The sequence below is a fragment of the Lathamus discolor genome, chromosome Z (assembly GCF_037157495.1).
Source record: "Lathamus discolor isolate bLatDis1 chromosome Z, bLatDis1.hap1, whole genome shotgun sequence".
In the NCBI taxonomy this organism is placed as follows: domain Eukaryota; kingdom Metazoa; phylum Chordata; class Aves; order Psittaciformes; family Psittacidae; genus Lathamus; species Lathamus discolor.
In genome coordinates this window covers 86,940,118-86,964,733 of record NC_088909.1, presented here as the reverse complement: position 1 = coordinate 86,964,733, position 24,616 = coordinate 86,940,118, and the positions used below count along the sequence as shown (strand labels likewise).

Sequence of the window (24,616 nt, the reverse complement as noted above, 5' to 3'; positions counted from 1 at the left end):
GTCTCACAAACCTCCGAGCAGGCACTGGCCTGATAAAGACTACCTACACCACAGCAGTGGGCCTGCAGTCCTGCCACAGTGACTGCTGAGTGCCTATCACTGTGCAGAACAAGGCAAGAGAAGGCATTCCCTGTGGAGGCTTGACATCTCCTGAAGATGGAAATAGATTCTAAAAGACTGCATTTATGGAAATAAATACACTTGCTAGGATTTTGTGAAGCAGTTCAGGATATGAACATAGAATGACAAAGCAGTGGCAAATTAATTTTTTAAATTTTATTCACCGAATGGGTGGGGGGTGGTAAAGTGGTCTTTATTAATGTGATCTAATTAATTTGAGATTGATTTTATTTTTTAAGTTACTTTATAAGATTTTTTTATTTTAATTAAGAGCTTAAATTAATTAAATTAATATTTTAATTTATTTTATAAAGCTCCTTTCTAGCATCATAGAAATACAGAATAGTTAGGGTTGGAAAGGACCTTAAGATCACTAAGTTCCCCCCTGCCATGGGCAGGGACATCACACACTAAACCCAATATCACTCAAGTATCCTTTTCTTATTACACAAATTTGCAGAAAGAAAACAGAACAATCCTTTCTGCTCGTGATTCTTGAAGCTGGCCAGCTTTATTAATGTGAATGACAAGTAACTTCCCAAGCAGCTAGACTGACTTAGCTTTACCTGGTTTGTGTAGGACAGCACCGCATGCACCAAGAAATATCACTCATCCCCAGGATGCTGCTCTGCGGTATTGCCTTGTAACAAATCCCAATCCTGTACCTTCTGCAGCCAGAGACAATGATTTCCCAGTAATGATGTCCCTGAGCAGGCAGCAGCTCACCCAGGACTGAAGGAAACCTGTTTGGGGAAGGGGCATAGAGTAAAGTGAGTGTGCCAGTGGACCAGCCATATTGGTTTGATATTTCTTTCAGTCATGTCATGCAGCATCATCTAGAATTACTAATGGATTTCATTGTGTTCTTCTGACTGCACGGGTTTATGAAGGACTTGAATGTTGTCACTGAGAGTAATTTCATCTTTGCGCTGAGATGGACTCATCTTAAGGAGTAAAACCATACAAATTAACCCAAAATTATATGAAATCAGGACTTGGCTTCATATAACTCAGGGTAAACCATGACAAGCTAGCAAAAGGTGGAAAAGATGACTTTGGAGGCAAAAAGTGGATCTAAAATTTAGAAAGCATGTTCAGACTAGAACGTATGGTTATTTTAAGTAGACACAGTGACAAACATCTTGTGTGTGTTCAACTGTAGCAGTAAAAATAGTTCATAAGCCAGTAATAGCTCATTACCTTGTAAGAAGCCATATCAGCATGGCACAACTTACACAAGGGAACCTGTGCTTGTGGTGGGACTGATATCAATATGTTAAGAAAAAAAAATAAAATCAAAAAAAATCCTGTTTGCAATGGGTGGAGTTAGCCTGGTACAACTCTTTTAAGCATATCCCAGGAGTATTTCCTAGCTCTCCAAAGCCACAAATGCTTTGGAGAACATTACCAATAATGTACTTACTAGAGGAGCAAAGTATGGAAGATGGATTACTTTCAGCCACAATATATTAAAAAATAAGCCCACAAATCTGGCCTTCTTGAGGCAGCAACAAATTGCTTTGAGGCTGAAGTGCTCTGAAGGATGAGCAGTCACCACGGACTTAGGCAAACCCGGAAGTCCCAGGAGGTACCACTGCCTTTGACTTTCTGGCAACACTGAACTCTTCCCACTGTCTACCTCAATGCTACTGCTGGCTTTATCAAGGTATTGCAGTGCTTGATATGGGGGTCAATCACATGAAGTCCAGGGGCTGCATGACTGAAACAATTCAGTTCTATAGAATTAGTTACTGTCATATGAAAGCAATCTAAGGCAAAAATAAGAGTGAGGCACCCATCCTGAACCCCACTGGGTGATCCTGCTCATCATGCTGCTACTCACCCAGTGAATTTGGCTTTTTCAGGAAGGCGGATCACTGTTGCATTAGAGGAGATCTGCAAAGCCGGATGGGCTGTGTTACTCAGCAGGTGAAATCGAGTTCCTGGAATCATTAGTGGCAAAGAAACACCAGTTCTAAGAGGCTGGCCATGTTAATATGAGATGAATCATAAAATGAACAGTTATTGCCCTCTTAGTAGGATAGAGTTGTGCCTGCTGGCAGGTAGGAGTGACAGAAAATTTGGCGCAAATGCAAGGTCTTCTAGGTTGTGCCTGACTGAGATGGCAGTCCAATATTCAGAAATGTAGCTAGGTGATGAAGCAGTTTTTCAGTATTTGAGAAGTTTGAATAACTCTCAATCAATTGCTTTTTCAAAATAGGAAATTTGAGTTTTGAGACTGGTTTAGAGGAATCATAAATGGTTTAACACTTTTTACCTGGAAACCTTGAAGTTTAAATAATCCATTACATTTTAAAACTGCTTTGCATGCTTCCTCATCCCTGAAACCTAAAGTCCATAAGGTTTTAATTGTGAGGGTTTTTTTTAAGGTCATGGCATCTTTTATCAGAATGAACTCTGCCAAACTCAAGCAAACTGAGACCCCTGAAGAATATTTAATAATTTCATATTTCTGACAATTAAATATTTTTGCTAACCCTGGTCACATCAGTTGGTCGGAGGTCATATCAGTTTTACTTTTACATAAATACAAAAGTTTCAATTGAAGTAGTCCCTAACTTGCTAATTTTAAGCAGATGAAGTATAGTTGCTTTTATCTTAAAAACTTGCTCACTCCCATATCAGAAAGCTCAGGTATGGCTTCTGGAGGAAAATGCCATCTTTGTGTGCTTTGCCCCTCCATCCCATTGTTTTTGTATCATATCAGAAAGTGGCGATCTACCTTTAGTTGAGATGAGAGCTGCTTCACTTTGTTCACTTGTCCCAAATGGGTTGACAGCTCTCAAGTAGAAGAAATAGTTCACATTGGGCTCCAGGGATACTTTCAGTTCAGGCTGCTTTATTCCAGCAAAAGATCTGCAAATTTTGAAGATTTTCATACATTAAAATGTATCATATATCCAAACCAGGAAAGACTAATGTGTGCAAAGAGCTAGGACACCTAATGGTATTGTTGACTGCTGAAACAACAGGCATCCCAGAAAAATTCCAAATCAGAAAAGCAAACACTTTTTTCACAAACAACTGAGTTATGCAGGAGCTTTGGCATTTTACTTCGGGGATCCTCCTTACTTTGCCTGAGAAATTTTCAGGCCTTTGTTCCTGGACCACATTCTCACCCAGTGCAGTCATTTTGTGTAATGCTCACTTTATGTTCATTTTGCAGTGTAAATCATCACATAAAATGCAAGCAGCACAGAACCAAATTCTCATCTGCCTCCTGTGAAAAGTCTGCTTTACAAAATGAACAAACTTCTAAAGAAAGAAAAACCCTTTTAATTAATTCAGTTGCATGATAGTGAGTGCACATGCTGTGTTTGCACTGTCTGGGTAAATGATCCAGATCCAAAACAATGGATACCCTTATCTGAAACCACACAGAGACCTTGTACTTGTTATTATCTGCTCACAAATTGTTCATCAACAAAGCCTCATCTCTATCTCCCTCACAGTACCATGAACTCTAACAGGCTGGTTTTGTAAGAGGCATCAGCAGGGGAACTGCCTCTGCACAGTGCCCTGCTTTGACTAAGTCTCCCCTTTGCGGCGCCTCAAAAGCTCCAGCCTCACGTCCTCAGCGCTGATGTCTTGACACACTGCAGGAAAGCGAGAGTCAGCACCCACTCAAGTCTGCTTCACATGCGCTTTGAAGTGCCAGTGAAAGTACTTTGGGTGACTAGAAAGATGCCAATTTTATTTTCCATATTGTCAGGAGTATGAAAGATTGGCTTAAAAAGTTCACATACACTGGATCCTGACAGTATATACTCTCTGCATTGTATGACTGCAGGTAAAGACTATTTACCTATATAAAGTAGATAATTTCCCCTCAAAAATGCTTATAGGAATCTTCAAGGCAAGTGTTTAAATTCATGAGCAGGAGAAGTTCTTTGGAGAGCATGAACGCACTTTTCACGTCAGGTTTGACAGTGGAGCCCAGGATGGCCACACTCCTGTGGATAACATCTCTAACAGAAACTAGATTAAACAAGTTACCTTTTCCAGCACTAACTACTGTGACCCCAGAGAACGTAAGGCAGGTAAATAAGCAGTCAGATCATATCCCTGCTATTCATTCGCAGTGACTGTTTTTCTGCATGTGTCCCACCAGAGAGCAGTACAATCTGAAGAATAATCAGTGCTCATCCACCAGGACTTTTCACATGCCTGCCTCTGCTGCATTTCTCACAGAAAAGGTAAAAAACCACAGCCCTACACACACCAAATTCCTGCTAACACTACATAGACCTCTATGACTAAGAGGATGGTATTGTGAGGAAAGACTGGTGCATCATCCTTATTAGTCTGTAAGAGGTATTCTTGTACTAACATCTGAGATTAAAGAGATTGAAAGCATTGAGAAAAAGCAATGGTTTCTCCTGTGATCTATCTTTTTCAATCTGAAAGAATTTCGGAGAGTTTGGGGTTCTTGTGCCATCAGTGTGGGGCCATGCCACCTCTGGGGAATGTGTTACATTAACACTGGGACTGATGCGGTAAAAAGAAGTGGTTTAGCCAAACACTGTAGCAATTGAAGGGTTTGCTTCACCTCCAAGACTAATGAAAGTCCTGACCATGAGAGAACTTCAGCAAGGCACTGGGAGTTTGGCAGGCTGGTAGGTTCTTATTGAAAGGTTAAGGGAAGAGGTGGAACCTGAGGAACTGCCTGATGAGAACCTTTAGACTTGAAAGAGCAAAAAGGCTTGTCTGACTACAGGAGACAAGAGAAAAAGGAAAGATGAGTCACAAAGGAAAATACAAGATGGGAACTGAGCAAGAAGGCCTATGCAACAGAAGTAAGAGAAAGGAAAACTGGGATAGCAGTAGAGGAAGGGGAAAACTGGGCACATAGGCTTTGAAGAGATTTGTCTAGGCTTCATACACAGCTCTCACCCTATCTACTTCTTAAAGCACCATCCTGACATCTTTGATGTGAATCTGAAGCACAGACCACCAGAAAGAAGTTTTGAGCAAATAGTTAAAAGTGAGATAAAGGGAGGATACACTAAGCTATTTGTCAGAAGCTGTTTGTGGGAACATGTAGATCAACATGTCTTAAGCACAGTGATGCCTTCCATATATGACTCTCTCTTCTGGAAAATGCTGTGTAAGTCAGTATCCTTCCAAAGAAATTGGATCTTCTTTTTCACTATGTGCTTTCTAACTGATTATTAACTAATAAAACAAAAAATCTTTTATAAATCCAAGTAGACAGATACATTCTGGTGTAATGAGTAGAACTGGGGTATTCATATTCTGCGGCCTGGATCCCAGAGCCTGGGTATTTAGAGAAGATTTTGGGTCCAGCCAATTGCAGAATAGAGTCAGCTATCAAAGTTCAGACTTTGGTCTCTTTCAAGTCTGAAATTCTCCACATCAGAATTTGGTTTCATGTTTAGATCTGAGAGCATGTCTCTTTTCAGCTGTAATAGTGAAACAAAAAAAGTCTGTACATTAAGCAGACCTGGCCAGTAAAACAGCGATCAGATGTTCAAATAGCATTCTCTGCTTGGTAATCTATTTTAGCGAGCTCTAAGCTGCCTAAGAATAAGAGACTATCAATTTTAGCTACAATTAAGGCTTAAAAAAATAATTCTGCTGCTGCCAACTAATGAAACAGAATATGCCAACAAGAAGAAATTTCATCTGCTATGCTCTGAGCCACATCCAAGCTCACAAGAGGCTGTGTGTAAAGAAGAAACAGGTCTTGCTATCTGTACCCTCTTTTTCTGTTTTGAGGATGGAGAGAAGGGTGGAAGTGAATATTGAAGGCTCTTCAGCAGTCATTTTGGTTTGTCATGGTTCAGGCTGACCCTGCAATCAGTGTTAAAAAAACAAGGATGAGGAGAAAGTATGATTAGTGCTTCGCTTACAGCAAACAGGTCATGCGTAGGAGAAGGGAAGGAAAAATGCATCCTGAATGAGGTAGGGTAAGCCTGTTTCATTTCCGAGTTCTTGTAACAAGCTTTGCAGTTAGACCTTACTTAAGCTCACCTTAAGTATTGAACTGTGTAATTTTGGTCATGAAAGAAAGAAATCCACCTACAACGTTTCTAATGTCAGCTATTTTCTACTTTATATACATCTGCCCACTTCATAGATGATTGGAAATGTAATGATATTATTATCAAAGTATGAGGCATCATGGTCTTCAGCCTAAATATCCCCACAATTACTTGGCATCATGATACAAAATTTAGTGCAGTTTGCACTGTCCCCCCAATTTCTTGGTATCATGATACAAAATTAAGTTCACAGAAATTAAAAAACATTTGAAGTTACACATTTAAAGGATGTCTTATTAATGTCTCTCTTTCTAAGAGTAATCCAAGTCTCAAGATGAAGTCTCCAGATTTCAGGTATGTGCTATTCAAAGCAGAACAGAAAGAAGTTACATGTTTATTGACCTTTAAATTGCAAAGGAATATTATAATAGCAGTTGTTTGTTAAATTTATGATTTCCGTCGTTTTAGGGAAATCTGATGCTGTGTTTTGATGCATGTTTCTCTCATCAGCATCCTCATTTATTTCAAGGAAAAAATGTCTAGAGGACATTTTTTAATATTGCATGAACTCAGCAAATGATATGCCTCACAGTGATTCAGAACGCCCTCTGTGCTGTAATTGTCATTTCCACCCCCAAGATCCCACTGAAACAGCACCTCCAGACCTGTGCTGCTACCATCAATGTGGAGTTAGAGCTGAAAGTATTTAAACTTCTCAAGATACATGTGGAAGCACAAAGAAGAGGTGCAGCATGAGCTGAAAAGAAGGCACTGAAGCCAAAAATAAAGAACAAGTAGCTCTCAGTCCACTCCCAGCTGTGCCACATGCTTCCATTCTCCTCCCTTGTTCCAGCTCTGGCTATTTTGGTTTAGATCACTGAAGAACCACCTACAATGGTCCTCACTGCTATCTGAGAGAGTAAGTCCAGCACAGGGACTGAGGGAGGGGAGGAGGAGAAAGGGGAAGAAGATTCCCTATTTTCCATACCTCATTTCCTGAGCTGGGAGGACAGTCATGTGCGCGCACAACAGGAGGGAGGCTGGCTCTCTCTTTTCCAGCCTTGGACCTGCTGTGTATGTAGACAGAAAATTCCAGCTGCGACAAGTGCCATTCTCTCACTGGCAGAGAGGATGACAGTCAGTCCCTTCCACTTTTATGAACTCACCACATGCTATACTAATTTCTGCCCCCTTGTCACGATGTGGTACATGGTTTCCATTTGAACAGTCCATATACCTAATCCCTTGACTACATTTCTCACGGTTTTCCATCTTCCACCCACAGCTCCATTGACTTCTCAACACAAAGAGGCTGAGCAGCAACAAAATAGCAGAGCTCTGGAAATGGAAAGAAACATTTCAAAGCCTCATAAAGATTGTGGAAAAAGAATCAACCTGGGAAGGAGATTTAAAATGACGGAAGAAGGCCAGGGACTCATTGTTGCAGAAGATTTCAGATAATTTTCTGTGAAAACATGTCCTTCAGGTGGCAAGCTGACGGGGAGAGAGAGAACCCAGCAAGGAAAACATGGTGTTTTGAAAGAAACTTTTGATGATGGTTTATCTCCATATGTGCTTCAAACTCTCTCCTTGGGTACAGGGGGCTGGTCCAGGACTGCTCTAGAGACCTCCTTGGAGATATTCAAAAGCTGCCTGGGCAATTGGCTCTAGGTGGCCCTGCTTGAGTAAGGTGCTGGACCAGATGACTCCAAAGCTCCCTTCCAACTCAACCATGCTGTGATTCTGTGACATGCTGCAGCCCAGATGAGGGGCTTCACACTTGTCTCCTGTTCAATGGGGGCATTTCTCCCTGCCTGCTCCCTTGGCAGTGCCCTTTGCCTTGGGTGAATTCCCAGAAGGGCACCTGTGAAAGCGGCTTTGCGGAGTGGAACCATGCCACTTTCTCCAGGACTACCCTTGGATGTCCTTCTCTGACAACTGCTTTTATGCTGTGCCCCTGCTGCAGCTGTATGAAGTTTCCAGGGTTGCTGAGAAGTGTGTCTGAACTCCCATCCAAGGGTGGGGAAATAGCTCAGCTACAGGGCTGCCACAAGCATGTGAGGCACAGGCTGCCTGATGAAGGGCTCCACATTTGGCTGGTCCCCAGGATGCATGTTGCTCAGGAAACCTGCAAAGGACAAACTTGAAGCCTTCAAGGAAAGCAACCAGAAGAAACTACAGCATTTCCAGGCCCTGGAAAATGCTAGGTGTGCATAAAGATACAGGTGCTACCTGATACAGGTACTAGACATAGGAACATTAAGCTCCCTACAAGTATTTCCAGAAGGCAGCTTCTCTCTATGTCAGCTACATAACGAATTGATTTCTAGTCCTAACTTGCACACTGGTGGCCTTGGATGGGAGCAATACAGCCAGTATGCCCCATCTACCAGCAGGCTCTTCTTTTCCCTTGGCTTTAAGCAAAAAAATAAATAGAAATCTAAAAAAAAAAAAATTCTCCATCACTGTAACATCTTGTGCCATTTCAGAAGCTTTCCAGGTTGATCTCAGGGGGGTGCTTTTGAAAAATGAAAGAGGGGCATTGCTTTGAGGAAAAAGAAGTGGTAAAATATGGTCTTTGGCACTGTAAAAAGAGGTCAGAGTCCTTCTACAAATACAGAATTTTAAATTACAGCAATTCTGAGAAAATTCATTATTTTATCCCATGGGAATTTTTCATGCTTGGCATAATAAAAGGCGAAGTTCTGCCCACAAGGAAGCCAAAAAGTCAAATGTGACTCAGTATAATTATGAACATGTTAGATTTCACACAAGGTCACTTGAGAAAGGGAATGGGTCAGTTCTGGCAGCTTTCTGCCACAGTTATCTCCACACAAGTGAACTTTTTGGTGCTATCGACACTTCACTCACAGATAGCAGAAACAGGCACACTTTCTGGTTCAGTTTTGAGAAAAAGAGGCAATTCCAGTTAACAGCAAAGAAATTCAAGGGCAAACATGCAGCACAGGTTTTGGGACAAGCTACATTATCCCTGACCAATAGCAACTTTGGCAGGTTGACAGGGACCTGATGACCTCATGAAATATGTATTAAACAGAACAGGTCATGGCTGCTCTCCAAGAGCCAGGAGAGCTGAGTAAGACCTCTTCTTGTTTGCATCAATGCAGCATGCTGATACTGCGTGAAAAAAAGGTCTCCGCGCCTTGCAGAATTTATTCCAGTTTTTAGCCCACTTTTGTGAGGAGAAGCGCACTCACAATTTCACTGTCATACTTGTCTACCGAAACCTGTGAACCCTTATTTCACTTAACTAATTCTGACTGCAGAAGATGGAGCTCTTCCCTTTCTGCCACATCTCCATGATATAGATGTAAATTAGCCCCTGAGTGAAGATCTTAATCACAGTCCCCTGGAGGTGAAGAAGACAAACTCAGCTGGGCTTTGGCTTTTCCACAGCAGTACTGCAAGTCACCCCCTGCTTCCCAGAGCGTCTCAGACCATTGCAACTGTACTTTTCTGGAATGTTGCTGTCCTTTTTAAACAAACCAGTATCTCTGAGGACATACAGAGCACCACATGATTTTCTCTGCATTTCAACATAGTGGATGGTTTCATGGCTCAGTGGTGCCTATGTCCCTCCTCCCCATCTCCTCCATGCAGCACAGACTTAGCTTAGGGGAAACCAGAGAGGGTCTGGCAGAAGCAGACACCACCCCCAATCTCAAAGCTGCTCATTGGGTTGCTCTTTGACCCCTGTGGCATGCCTGAACAGCCTGGCAGTGCTGAGCTCAGGGGTGCTTTGGGAGCCATCTGCTTGCACATCCAGACAGTGCAGATGGGTCACCAGTGTTATACCCACATCACCCTAACTATGCCCCAAGCAGGATCCTATCTTGTTCACCACAAAGCAGGGAGCAAACTGGGCCAGGCTCCTCCATCTCATTCCTTTCCATGGAGCACAGCTGCTCTCTCCTGTCCTGCCTGGGGCCGGGGCAGCTGTGAGACAGTGCTTGCTTCCCTGACAGCATGGCCCTGCAACTTCTGGATGATGGCAGACAGTGCTGTCCCCAGGGGTTTGGCACCGAAGGAAAGGGATTGCCTGGTTAAGCAGAATGAAAAGAAAGTATTTTTATGTCTCAGCCTAATCTTGTAGATTAGTGTCTGTCTTGTAAATTCCTCAGCATGCAGAAGCAGATTTTGTCCATGGTTGAAGGCAGAATAATCCCCTGTGTAATGACCCATGGTCCAGGGGACTCTCATTAGCAGGTGCCTAATCGGACCACAGCACTGACCTGAGACCCTCTCCTTCTGGCGAGTGCTGTCGGCAGTACTCCAAGGTGAAGGACTCCACCGACGCCGAGCCAGCGCACCAGCGGACAGTGGCCGTGTCCCAGCACACAGTGCAGTCCTCGGCCTTGATGGTGGGGACTGAGGGTGCTGCGGACACAGAAACAGGTTAGCCATACCACAAGGAGGGCACCAGCAGCTGGAGGAGGATGCTGGCAAGGGAAAGGAAGAGTCATCTCCCCCCAGAACCCCACAGAATAGTTAGTTTTGCCCATTCTGCAATGATCTTCTGCTTGTTTGTGTTTCAAAGGCAGAGGGCAATATTACAGGGAAAAAAAGCCCTACTGGGAAAGTCATTGCGAATATTCATGCATTTCTGTACATCTTTAGAATGCATGTGTAAATTTTTATGCATTTCTTCAAATACATTTTCCTTATTTCTGCCAATCTTTAATGAGCAGAGCACCAAGGCAGTACTGCTTACAGCTCTCCCTGCATCACCTCAATCATGTCTTCAGCAGATTCTGCTTGAACTGCATCAGAAACAAATGTGCTGCTGCAGAACTGACAGGCAGATGCTGATTTTCTGTCTAATTATGTCCTGTTTGTTTTTGCAATTCTAAAATTTGCTCCTGTAATTTCTCTTTTAGAGCCTCAGATTAAGAATTTCAGGACCAACTACAGGACAGAAAACGGAATGTAAAATAATGCACTGAATGCAAGTAATCTAAAGGCAATGTATGAAACTGCACATCCAACATTGTAAGCTGAAAATGCATTAGATGTACTCACTTTCTCTTTCCCTTTACAGGGAAAAACAACATAAACAAACCTTAAAAACCTGTTGTTGAAACTCATATAAACAGTCTTAATGCCAACTGTCACAAGAAAGGTTATTAATTAAGAAAAGGTCACAGAATGCTATCTTGCTCTTACAGACATAAGGTTCCAAATAGGAGGCAGAAGACAAAAGCAGAAATTAGACAATTTTATGACAACATCATCTTATAGAACTGCAACAAGCATTCCGGGTACATTCTGTTTTATAAGCAAAATAATTTGTTTTCAGCAGAAAAGGAAAGAAAAACACCCAGAAGTACATAATGATTTCATGGTTTAGTTTAGCTGTTCAGGTTAAGATGTACTTGTTTTACTGCAGGAACAGACATCCTCGGTAGGTATTCAACAGAACAATGATTCCGTGGAATAGATTCTCATCTGGCAATACATCTGCGTACCTCCCTTAGAAACAGTCACTTAATTATCTTCTGAAATATCTGATTACTGTCTGGTTTTAAATGCATCTGTTCCTAGAGAATAAAAAAATTAATAGCTAAATCCTCTAATACCTGCATTCGGCAACTAAACACATACCCATTTGTGTGTGAGCAGTCAGGATGTCCCAGCCATCAAGCTCTTTTTTCCTTTTTTTTTTTTTTTAATTATCTGTCTAAAGAGCGGATGGAGCGAGCACACCAGAAGAAGTTGTTACTGTGCTTGGATTGTTCAAACAATGTCTCTAGATTTGCAAAGAGCCTTCGTCTGGAGATCAGTTTGGGATGGACAGGACGGGGAGGGCGGGTAGAGGGATACTTGCTGCCTTGAGCATCATTCCCTCAGGGAAAATACTTATGCGAAACAGCATACTCCCCAGGGGAGGGGAGGACAAGCTGTGAGTTTGGGAGGTGGAGAAGCAGCAGACAGGAGGTGCTGGGGCGATGTTGCAGCAGCACCTGCCTGAATTCTCCACAACTTCCCAGGCCCACTGCCGCCTCCATGGGTGCAATCCCAACACAGAAACCTTATAGGGGCTATTAATGTGTATGTTCCTGTAACTGTATAAACCATCAAATTACTTTCTAGTATGTGCCAACTTCTGATCTGAAGTACTAAAAATACACTCTGAATTATTGCTTCTGAATTCATTGGGTTACTTGAAGAATCAAAGTATTCTATATATCAAAGTAGCTGAGCTCATATGGAAGAACTGATTTCCACTTCTGGTGCTCATCTTTCCATCCTCTGTGATAACAGCATGCAGGGGTTTTGCATCAGTCAGTGCTTAGCAGTGTCCTGCAGGTCCATTTGAGGCTCAGTGCACTCCGGAGGGAGTTCAGCTCAGCTTGAAGGAAGGTATTTAGTGAGCCTTCGTTTGATCTATTTATTTTCTTAAAGAAACAGGCCAAAGCAAGGCATCAAAGACTTAAGGAAATTAACAACTTCAGAAAGCTTCAGTTTTGGGAAAAAGAATGGTGAGCCTGATACCAAAAGGCAAAGACAGTTCTTATAAATAGCAGCTTTGGAGAGGTGAGAACCCCTTTCAAAATTATGATTTATTAGCTAGTAATAACTCATTATTATTTGACCATTTCACAGAAATTCTGCACCATGCTGACAATTAAATTGTTGAGGCCATACATTTTTAATTTCTGCTTTGAATTCTCTGGAAAATAATATTTGCTAAAGCTACAAATAGTAAATTGGATATCAAAGAGAATTATCGACAAATTTCAAGTCTAGTGGATTAAGTAAAAGGCTTGGTTGCTGCCAAGTAATTTCATCAGTCTCATACAAAATTATTTCATTATGAAATTGCTAAATACCCTTGTCTGTATTTTGTGACTGCAAGAACAGAATGATTGTTTTAACACTGTAGATCTAAAAATATTATCTGTCAAGAGGGTCTCAGACACAAGATGCTTCACCTTGCCCGTAACTCAAGATGCAATAGTTTTGTCAATACAAATTATTAAAGACATTAAAGCTCAAAAAATTAATCAGTCAAATGAAGCTCATAAACAGTACTTGTCTGATTACTCATCTTAATTTATACCACTTAAACAGCAGCAAAGCCTCTCAGCTACACCTGAGATTTGTGTCCCACTGAGCTAGATGCAGTATGTAAGCTCAGTAAAGCGGGCCTTCTCTTGAAAAGTTAATCATGTAAATCAATGCAACATGGATGCATTTGGAAGGGTGGCAGAGAGGCAAGACATGCAGCTGTCACCTCCATCTTTCACAGGAGAAACCGCAGCAGGGAGCAGCTGGGTGCCTTTCCCAGAGTGTTGCAGTGCACTCAAATTCATAATGTGCTTGCCCAGTGCCCTTGTCACAAGGCCTGAGACTGAAAATGTTTTCAGATCTGAATGCCTGCAATTTTCCTTCTAGCTGCAATTATGTACTATATCTTAGCAAAACCAGAAATGACCGTAAGTTGCCTGCTATCTGCCAGATGGGTTAAATGAAGCAGCTTATTCTGTTTCAGAAGAACTGTTCTGGACTTCTGAAAGGATGTGATGCTTATAACAATCAAATATCAAAATATGTACATACCTGTTTTGAAAATCGCTTTTTCGCTGGGTAAGCTGCAGCCTGTGCCATTCACAGCCATGACCCACACACTGTAGCAGCGATCTGGCTCCAGGTCCTCCAAAATGCAGTGACTCTCCTTCACTGTCACTCTGTACTCTTCCACCAAAGCTAGGAGAACATACACACGCGCAGGACATTACACTCATGTTGCAGTGGTGGGGACTATGACTGTGCCTCTCAAATAACATGTGAAAAACAGTCAATTAAAAAACAAATCCAGAAAGTGTTTACTCTGAGTCAATTTTGACAGTTTCTGAGTTGAGTGCACTCAAATGCCATTGATGGGAAGGGGAGATTATGGCTCTCAGTTCTACTGAGGACTAGATTGAAAATTTGGGACATACATTCAGCAGTTATGAACCCTGGTTATGAACCTGCTTTATAACATAACAATTTCTCAAAATGGACTTCATAGCCCCTAGGTATAAATTAGATACTAGAAAAAGCCCTTAGCATACTTTAGCATGCACACAGTACACACAAACCCACATACACAAAGACACCCATGGATTTATGCAGAGCCCAGTTGCTTATAAGGACTTTACAATCAGTCTGATCTTATTAACGAATGAACAATGTAATCCCATTTCTCAATTTTGTATTTAACATCTGAAATATTTGAATGTCATTTTGAAAAAAAAATCTTTGTCAAATGTGGAAATACTAGTTACCTTTTCCTGTAATTTTTTATTAGGACACACTCCCAAAGTATATGCAGGGCCCTAAAAACTGAATTAAGCCCATCCCTTTGAGAGGTCTCTTATCAGTCCCCATGAGCATCCACAGGGCAGCATGGACACATCCTCACTGAAGATCAGTCCACTTCAATAAAAGGACATCTCAACAGTGATGTTACTGCTCCTCTGCAAACAACTGCCCTGCACTACACAGACCATGATGTTTATCTTGCATTCTGGGGGACAAAAAGGTGGGGCAGGAGTGGCACCTATGTCCACTTTCCTCCAGTGTCACCCACCCTTAGTGATACACACGAGGTCCTCACAGTGCCTTTTCTTTCTGTGTCCTGGGCCCTCCGCTGCAGCTTGGCCTCCCCTCTGCTGACCCCAGACCCCTGCTGTCATGAAGGCAAGACCTTACTCACCCCCTGCATCTTTGTTGGCTTGCAGCTCCTCCATACAGTAGACCTGGAAGCAGTCAATGGCATCCCCATCGTTCACAGCCCAGTAGACAGCAATTGAGGTGCTGGTGGCTGAGTTTGGTTCCTGAGGTATGACAGTCGGTGTCTGCGGGGCTGAGAAGGAAAGTCGCCCGTTGTTATTCAAACTCCGGCATTTTCAGCCAAATTACCTACAGGTTTGTGAGGCAACCCAGAAGCTTATTTTCACTCAGGTTGCTTATTTCCATAGAGCAATTACAGAAAGCACATGAAATATGGAATATTGGTTCAGTTTTAGAGCAACAGGTCCCCCTAAACTAGGAACAGAATAAAGTAATTGTTCAATGTTGCAATCTGTCCATTTCCCTTGCGGTCTGGACAAAATAAGATCCATTCTTAGTACTAGCAGCCCCTGCACCCAGCACAAAGCCTGTGCCCATACCCTGCCCAGCTCTTGGGGCTCTTCCCCATGTGGCAGGACTATCATGCAGATGAGTCATTGCACGGTTGTTCATTTCCAGCCTTCAGGAAGGAGGCTCCTAGGGCTGTGGTAATCCTGGGGGCACAGAACTGCCATATAGCTCCAGCAACCCCTCTGCTTTCCCTAAGAGACCTGCTCTCTTCAGTCACAGGGAGAGCTCTCCAGCTCTGAACCCCACTTTGAGGTACATTTGCTGATGAAACCCCAAGAGGCTCCTGATAAATTCAGGCCACCTCCTTGAAAAGTCCAGGAGACGCTGTAGCCTAATGCAGGCTCTTTTGGATGACTGCCTTCTCCATTATGTGACTTTACCTTGCAGCACAGGCACCAGAGAATAGGACACACTATGAAGAGGATGCCCATGAAACCAGAGACTGCAAGCACTTGTTTGTAGCAAATATGGGATAGCTCCATGATGGAAAACTTGCAGAAAAAGAAAGCTGCCTTCAGAGACAGATGTATGTAGCTGATCCCAGAACAGTGGGAAGGGGAAAGGACCTGCCATACCAGGAAAGGTTTGATGCGATGTGTCAAATCCACTGACACTGACAGCAGCAGAGATGTGCAAAGGAAGGCTCAACAGCACAGGGGAGCAGGAGGCTTCCTGCAGCCTTGGGTCCACATCTGCCCAGAGGTGGATTCCTACTGCAGATGCACAACTAGGTGCTCCTGTCTGGCATGGTCATTTTGCCCACACACCCAGCGGACGGAGAATCCTTGGTGCACAGGTGCACCTGAACTCTGCCAAAGCACGTGAAACCCATAGGACAACTAGAAGCACCCCTCACACCTCAAAGACCTCCAAGGCTCCCAAGATCTCACATAAACTTTATCTCCTGATTAGCACAGATCTATTCCAGATGAGATATTGTTCCCCTCTATTATGGTGTAAGAAAGAGGGAGGGGAAGAAAGAAACAAAAAGCCCTAAAAGATGTTCATTGTTAGAGTGATTGCAGGGAATGAAAATACATGGTTCTATTTCTTCACCCAGTAAATTTCCATATTGCACGAATTCTCAGAATCTCAGCAGAAAGCTTTCACTTTTTTCAGTTATCTTCACAGTAATGATGATGATCCCCTGTGGCACGAACAAGGCAAATGCAGATGCTGACTGTTTCCTTATGATTTATACAGAGAGCTACCAGTGCAGTAGGATTACATCTGTTTCCCATTGAAATAAAAATTATCCTTCTTATTGCTAAAAACAGGCTGCATTTTGTCTTTTGACTTTCTAGAGTTGGTCAATTTAAAAATTGATTGTCTTTAGGAAGACTTCTTTTCAGCAGACCCAGTGGGGAAACCAGCTATTTTTTTTTCTGTGAAGTTGCCTAGAAACTGCTATGTAAGATCACAGGAACCCCACAACTGCAAGATTTATTATTATGCCAAATCGGAACAGAAGCTATGTTAATGAATGAAACTTCTGCGGAAAAAAGAAAAAAACACAAAACTTATAGATCAAAATTCAGTTTGGTTACCTTGAGAAACATTTGATTTCTAATTTTCTTTTCGCATAGTCTAAAGCAAACTTTTGAAAGCAAATGATTTCAAAGCAAAAAGTTGAACTATTTTTTTCAGAAACAGAACATTTATTTGTTATCCAAGTGCTGATCCCTTTGTAAATTAGGTTTAGTCAAAGAAATATTTGCACCACAAGTTTGAATAAATCATGTTTTTCAACAGAAAAATGTGATGATTTCTCACCAGTTCATTTTTCATTGAAGTACTATGCTGTAAGGAAGTTTTTCCTTCATGGCACCTAACAGGCCCCAGGAAAAAAATAATAATCCCAAATGTTTTATGGATATTTACCCCTTTCCAATGTAATGAGGAATAACGTTTCTTTGGCTGTGTTCATTGAAGAAGAAGAGTAGTTACATTCCTCTGTGACGCTAATGGAAGATTGTTACAACCAACAAAGGTCCTGGCCTTCTGATATGAAAGGGCAGGACTCATGGCAAGCTTTGGAAATAACATTTTTTCCATTTTTAAATTATTCCCACTCTTCTTGTGTCAGAGCCTGGGTTCCAATATGCTCAACAACACGCTGAAAGGTTGGTTTTTTTCCTTATGCATTTGGTAATGGGGATGGTTTACATGAAAGGAGGAAGAATTTGAGGGAAAAGAACTTTTAGTTAGTGGATATGGAAAATTTGGAAGTGGAGAGTCTTTGGAAGAAAGATGTTTCTAGGGTGGTGAAAATAAAGTTCTAAGAAATTGTTCAGTAAAAGTCTATACTTTCTGAAAGCAAAATACGTGCATTGGAGAAATGGCAAATTCACATGTTTTTCATCAAATGCCTTCAGTCAAAAAATATTCTGAGAGTGTCTGACATTTACCGCCAGTATGTGATAAATGATGGACTCAAGGTGTTTGAGTCCAAAGAAAGTTTTGTGTGGGCATTTGCCTCTGTCTGCCTTCAGGAAGGGTGTAATCTTGGAGGGGAAAAAACCCCAAATTGTCTATTGCTCAACAAACTAAAAATCACAATAACAATTGGGATACTTGGTGATGGAAGTGAGGAATGAAAACCAAGTACTTAGAAAGAGAAGAAAGTATGAAGGATGAGTCATTTCAAAGATTGCTTTCTAGTGGACAGTCATTTCCAGTTTGTCAAACTGGTCTAGAGCCATTTGGTGTTCAGCAGACACAGTAGCTAATGCAGATCAAACTGAAAAGTGATCTCAGCAGCTTAGAGAAAACCATGCTGGAGTGACTTGTGAGGAAAGGAAATAGAGCATGGCAAAATGTTTTTGCCCTCCTGGGTGACCTTGCCCATAAGTAGCAGCCCAGAGGGAAAGAATGGTTGCACCTATGGGACTGCAAGAGTAGGTTTTAGAACTAAACCAGGACGCATTGCATGTGTGCACCACTAAGTTAACTCTGACCAACAGTGGGTTACAAAAAAGATCTTTTCATCTGATTTCCCCCCCAGAATGACTCCAAGGTAATGCTGCTTGCAGAAATGCCTGTCCAACTTCACCTGAGAAGGCTGGAGTGCCACAGACAAATCCATACAAATCTGATGAGGTCATTAAGGTCTCAGAAATACTCAGGTCTAATAAAAGTGGTGGTGTGGAGAAGAGAGAAGACCTCTCAAAGTGACACTCCTGAGTGCACTCAGCTCTTATTAGACACTGGAGAGTCTGCACAAGAGAGCACTTATCCAATGTCCCATTATACACCTGAAAATCCAGACAGGAAACAAAGTACTTTAGGGAAATTGATAGTCTAGTTCCAGTGCTCGGGGACCAAACACGTGAGAAAGAGGCTTCTCTCGAAAAGCTGGAAAAGACTGTGATGGCGATGGTGCATGTGGCAGTGAATGGGAGGTGACAAAGCAGGGCAGCAGGATGCAAACATTCTCTTCAGAAAGAAACACTGGAGTGAGACCCTATTATGAGGAAAATGCACCCACAAATTGGTGCTGACAAGCACTTCACTGACAGCAGTCGAGACCCAGATAATTTCTATAGGTGTATTTACAGGCAGAGCAGGCAGCCCACACAGACAGGACACAAAATGTCAGATAGAGATGAATAAACTTTATCATGTGCAGTTTTCACAGCTGCCCTCAGAAGCAGGGACTGTTTTCAGGTACAGTTAACCACTTTCCCTTCATGTCCTGTGGGGGTTTCATGTGCCTCCCAGGGACCTCAGCCATCAGTCAACCCCCTGCTCTCCTCCCTACACCAGTGATGCTGGTGCAGTCCCCCTTTGCAGGAAGATAGCTCAGGATACCCTAGGACAGGCTCTTCTATCCCCATCTGCAAGTGAATAGCAACTTTAGCCAGAGGAGATTCACAGATAGAGGCCTGCTGCTAGTCTGAAACGATGCAAGAATCCCCCAGTTTAGCACTTTTCTCTCTGCTGCTGTGTCCTACTATAAGCAAAACACTTGTGCACAATTAGACTTCATTTTACATTCAACTCTGATTGCTAATTACATGGTTTGCAAATTTATACTTCTCAAATAGATTCTGTTTTTAGCTTCCTGAAATTTCCAAAGCATTGCCAAAATGTTAGCTTTTGTAAAGACGATATTTAGAGATTCTTACCAGCCACATGTTTTAAGGAGTGCTGGTTGCTTTGTCCTGGACTATCCGCATAGTGCTCAAACAGTGAAAAAGCACTGGGCAACTTTTCTAAGGAGAGGGTGGTATCCATTGCGCGGAGTAACCTATTTGGAAGAAAACACATAGCTGTTTGTATAAGTTCTTTGTAGCACCACATAGTTTTCTGAAGGCCAGAACAAAGACCATGCAACATACTCTTTAAGTATTTCTCCATGAACTTGAGGACCACATGCGATGAGAAGCTGTTTCCCTGATTTTGAACATTTAGAGTATACTGTGGTTTCAGACCATGAGCACAGTGAGAGTGCTGTGCATATGATCTGTATGCACTTAACCTATGAGAACGTCAGGATTTGAAGTTCACAGCAGGACTTCCAAGAGCATGGGGCTTAGGACTTACTAACACAGTGCCTTTAAAGGTTACAAACTTTGGAGCTAAATTACAGCAGCTGACTCCAAACATGTAATGTAAAGCAGCTGCTTGTGACAAGCGAAAAAACTACATGAGGAGGAAGATAGATCTCACTTAATTAGCCCGTATTTGCTGAGTTCACTATAGGAAGAAAAAACAACATATTTTTAACTCTGAGGCAGAAGCAGCTTCAAGGAAATGAGAGATTATTTTTTCAAGGCCACTGTATTTTACCTCCCCCCCCCTTTTTTTTCAGTTACTGAAGTTATTGATTCTGCATAATCTTAACAAAGCAAAACAAATCTAAAATATACTTTCTTTAGAAAAACATGCATTGTTATATAGTTTTGTTCTTAGCATTTTTTAGCAAGTCAGGTATTCTCAAAGCAATTACCATGCACAAACCAGAATAAACCTATGTTTAGTGTATAAGTAAACAAGTAAAGACCGAGCATACAGAAAGCTCTGGAAAATTGTTTTGTTGCATTATACCTGCTCTCTTCTTATGCAATAAACTACATGCAGATACGTGGCTAGCCTCTCAGATTGTGATTTACAACAGGTGAGTCCAAATTTATAGTCCTAATTCTGCAGATTAATAGAAACCATCAAGGCGTGTTTGGCACATTCTCTTCAGACCACTGACCTGGGTTTGTAAGTTGACTGCAAACCGGAACCCTCGTGTCACTGTTATACCCCAGTCCATGTCATCACATGTATTGCTCTGATGGCTGAGGCAGCAATGACAAGGGTATGTCTGATATGCACTGTACAATACCCAGACCCTTTGGGCAAAGTCAGTGGTGGTGATGTCGGCAAAGCAGATTTAGAGGCTTGCATAGGAGGAGCCTGGAGCCAGCCTGTCTGAATATCTGTAGTTCATCTTGGAAAACTTACTGGTGAAATACAGGCTTATATTTTCTCATAGAGGATGGGCCTTACCAAAATGACTCCCTTGAGGATATCACACATTGCAGAAAGGTGTTTGTGACTGTATGCATTTACTGCTCTGCGCAGGTGGGCCAGGATGCAGCTGTGATGAGGCATCATCCTTCTGTGGCACACATCCTGAATCAGGCAGTGCCAAGGAAGAGGTGTGGGAAAACATCAGTTCATAGTCCCTGGTAAGACTTGGAAAGCTACTTAATCTTTTTTTTTTTTTTTTCTTTTTTTCTTTTTTTCTTTTTTTCTGAAATTGTACTCAGAAATACAGTCCAACAACCCCAGCCTTGTGAGTGACATTTTGCATTATAACCTTCCAGAGACCAGCTAATACAGAACCAGACTAGTGAAACAAGAACACAACACTGATGTGTAAGAGATGGAAGCACAGCCAGAATGTTTTTTAGTATAGTTGTGTATAATAACTACAAGGAAAATCTTATTAAAAATGTCTGTGCGGAGATTTAAAATTCAGCTGACATTTTAAAATGCTATTTGTTTAATTGATATATTGCAGAACATGTGCAAAATGCCTCAAAACTAGTCAGTTACAGCAACAAGTATAAAACCTATAAAAACTATATTAGCAATGTGTTTTCAAAGCTTGCAAATACTAAATGAAGCATCCAGCATGCTAGGCCTAATACTCACTACTGTGCAGTTAACCCATATTTCATATACCTTTTATTTAATTCTTTCGATGACTAGAGGAGGAAAAAAGAAATGTATTAACAGTTTTCAAAACCCTGAAAATGTTGAAGAACCACTCATCAAACAGTCTTGCTTCTCTCCACGTGCATAAAATACACACAGATTTATTGACTCGATGACGTCTGTGATGCTGCTTATTCATGCCAGCAGAGAATTTGAATTCTTAAGAATATTCCACTTCAAAGCTCTGGCTCAGCAGGCTATTAGAGTCTAAATCTGGCTTTAAGATCCCAAGGGGTCATTATTCAATATTCAGGTTTAAAGATGGGAGCATGGTCAAATACCTTCTTAAACCAAGGCTTTCATAGGGAAGAAATCACCAGCACATTAAGAACACTTCAATTCAAATTCTGGCTGAAATATCTTTCAGAACTTTTTACTAGTAGAAGTTGGGTGAGATTTATACTCATGCAGTGAGAGTTTCTTCCATGCTCCATGAAACTTCAGCTAACATTTCCTGGCTCATGGACAGAAAAGTTTATGCCCTTTATCACAAACAGAAACAGACTTGGAATCTAATAAAACCGACAAAAGAATTTTAGAATACAAAGTTATCTTTTTGCCAAACCACTGATCCAGTACCTCACAAAGTTCAGGAAAATAAGCTATATAATATTTTTCATCCACCCCGAAATAGCCAATCTACCACAACATTCACTTGATTACAAGGTACTAAGGCGTTATGCAGCTTGGAGTAGGGGAGAAAGCAAAATATTGCTCCACCATTTCTGTAACTGCTGGTATATGGGCTGGGGGCTTGTACTTGGAAAGCAGTTTTATTTTGCATGAATGATCAGTTTTAGACAATAGTTTGAACTTTTCATTTCTTCCCAGGACAGTTTCTCTGCAACTTCCGGATGGTGTGGTAATTCTGTAACAGGAGAAGTTTATCATCACAGAAGTCCCATCCCCTTCGAGACTGCTGAGAAGACTTTTAGAGCAGAAAGTGTCAGTGCCTTATGGACAAGCCTTGCAGCACAAGAATAATCCCGGAGGATCAGGCTGTTAATGGTTAACCAGCAACACCCTTTGAAACCAGCTTGTGACTGTATGAACTAGGTAATTCCAGTCACGCAGATTCACAAGGAGTGGTTTTTATGTCCAGAAAGGACTATTACAGACATGCACTTCAAATGCACATTCCTACACCTAGCCCATTGTCATGGTTTAACCATCATCAGCAGCCTAGCACCACACAGCCACTCTCAGTTTTTCAGCATTAAGCGTTTATCACAGCCTCAGTAATTTGAATGTATAACTACTGTCTGCATCTGCTTATTTAAGAAAACTCACACAAACCCCACAACCCAACAACTCTGCTTCAAACAAGCCGTTCGATTACACTTTGCTGTTTCACTTTAGCTTTTATTCTCTGCTTCACACAAGCCCTTCAATTACACTTTCCTGTTTCACCTTATTTTTTTTCATAAAGTACCTTTTACTCTAGTATTTCATACTCCTTAGTTGATAATTAATTCTATATAAATTATCAAACCATCTCTTGGCCTTCCCTTCACTAAAAACAACCATTTTAATGGCACATGTCAAATTTTCATCCTGTGAATCATCTTTGCAATTCTTTCTGAGCCTTCACATAACAAAAGCAAATGATCTCTCAGTTTCAGAGTGGAATAGCTGAGCTTGCAGGATCTAGCTATATTTACAAATAAAAAGGAAGGTAAACAATGCATTCTTAGTCTAGGTACAGTAAAAGTGATTTCCTAACTAGTATCATAAAAGCTACAGTATGAAAGCCATTTTTACTTACATTTAGGAAAACAAATCCATCTAGCTCTTCCATTTCTTTTACTGTTGTCTCCAAAGTTTCCTTTGCTGCATCAACAGTTTGCTGGAAGTTAACCATCTGCTCATACAGGTACTCCATTTTCATCTTCTTCACTTCCTCAAAGTTCTCTGATTTCTCATCATACTGTGCTACCATTTTCTTAAGCATCTCTTCATTCTGCTTTTCTAGTAACTCTGCATTTTTCTTACAATTTTCCTGCAAAATAAAAACAGATGTAAAGTGATCTGCAGAATAAAATTACAACTTTTGATGAATACATAGCAATTCTCAATTAACCGTACACGAGCCATCCACCAGAAGCTTTCTGGCATCCTGGCAATAAGAGAACTTTTTTCTGTAAGCAAGCTCATCTGGAAGAAATAATGGTAGAGAAGTACATTAAAAACAATGACAGATTTTGTTTTGTTTTGGTTTTGTTTTTTTTTTTTTGTGGGTTTTTTGTTTGTTTTTATTGTTACTGTTTAAAATTAAACTTCTATATTTAAGCACTGAGTCAGGAAGTCTGACTATAAAATAGCTAAAAATCTGTACTTTAGACAGAAATTAATACAGTCCTCTAGGCTTACAAACTTGAGCATTAACAACTTAAGACATCGGGCAGCTCATTTAAATGCTTTGCACAGCATTCTGAATAAAGACACAAACAGTGTGAGCTTTTTATAAGCATAAACAAAATTAATAGAACTTTTTCCTCCAGTGCTTGGCAGTCACATATTCTACTTTGCAATAACGTGCAAAAAAAAGCAATCTTTTTCTTCCCCTGAAGTTAACACCTTAAAGTGGGAGAAGCCAATTTGAGGACTGGAGAAACAGCCCATTTTAGGGGAAACAATGACACTCCAAAACAAGGCAAGCATATTTTAGAGGTGATTTTGTAGAAGGAAAGAAAATTAGTGTAATAATCACCGGGCTTACCTCAACAGAGTTAAATAGCGATTCAATATCACCCACAAACTCTTCAATCTTCATTGACTTTTCTTCCAGTGCTATTAGCAATTCACTTAACTGATCCTGAAATTTAAAATATTTCAGTAACATAAGCATGTTATTCTATAAAGTTTTACATGCAACTTTTTTTTAGGTGAGTATTTTTGCTTTGCCATGAGCCAACCATCGGAACAATTGCTAAATTAAGTTCAAGTATCGCTCTGGCTACAAAGACAAGCACAGAAATAGCAGCTGGAACAGTCACAGAACTGTTTCCAAACCAAAAAAAGTGAGCTCAGTTCAACAAGGTGCTGAGTGTCAATACAAGTTGTTGAAAGTTACAAATTCCAGTGCAGCTCTTCTAGAGACTGAGGGT

General features: G+C 41.2%; 1 protein-coding gene across 2 annotated transcripts in view; it reads right to left on the bottom strand.

Annotated features, from left to right (window-relative positions):
- CMYA5 (cardiomyopathy associated 5) overlaps positions 1–24,616 on the bottom strand; it is a 46,682-nt gene that overhangs the window by 1,040 nt on the left and 21,026 nt on the right. Inside the window, exons 3-12 of one of the 2 annotated variants that reach the window (XM_065662667.1) lie at positions 24,229–24,324; positions 23,275–23,508; positions 21,477–21,499; positions 19,424–19,545; positions 14,869–15,018; positions 13,728–13,874; positions 10,400–10,544; positions 2,864–2,997; positions 1,964–2,063; positions 687–863 (exon numbers count right to left, since the gene is read on the bottom strand). In XM_065662667.1, the coding sequence (XP_065518739.1) occupies positions 687–863; positions 1,964–2,063; positions 2,864–2,997; positions 10,400–10,544; positions 13,728–13,874; positions 14,869–15,018; positions 19,424–19,545; positions 21,477–21,499; positions 23,275–23,508; positions 24,229–24,324 (1,328 nt within the window). Of the gene's footprint in view, positions 1–686; positions 864–1,963; positions 2,064–2,863; positions 2,998–10,399; positions 10,545–13,727; positions 13,875–14,868; positions 15,019–19,423; positions 19,546–21,476; positions 21,500–23,274; positions 23,509–24,228; positions 24,325–24,616 lie in introns of those variants that run through there. The other variant, XR_010608746.1, reaches the window with a different exon arrangement.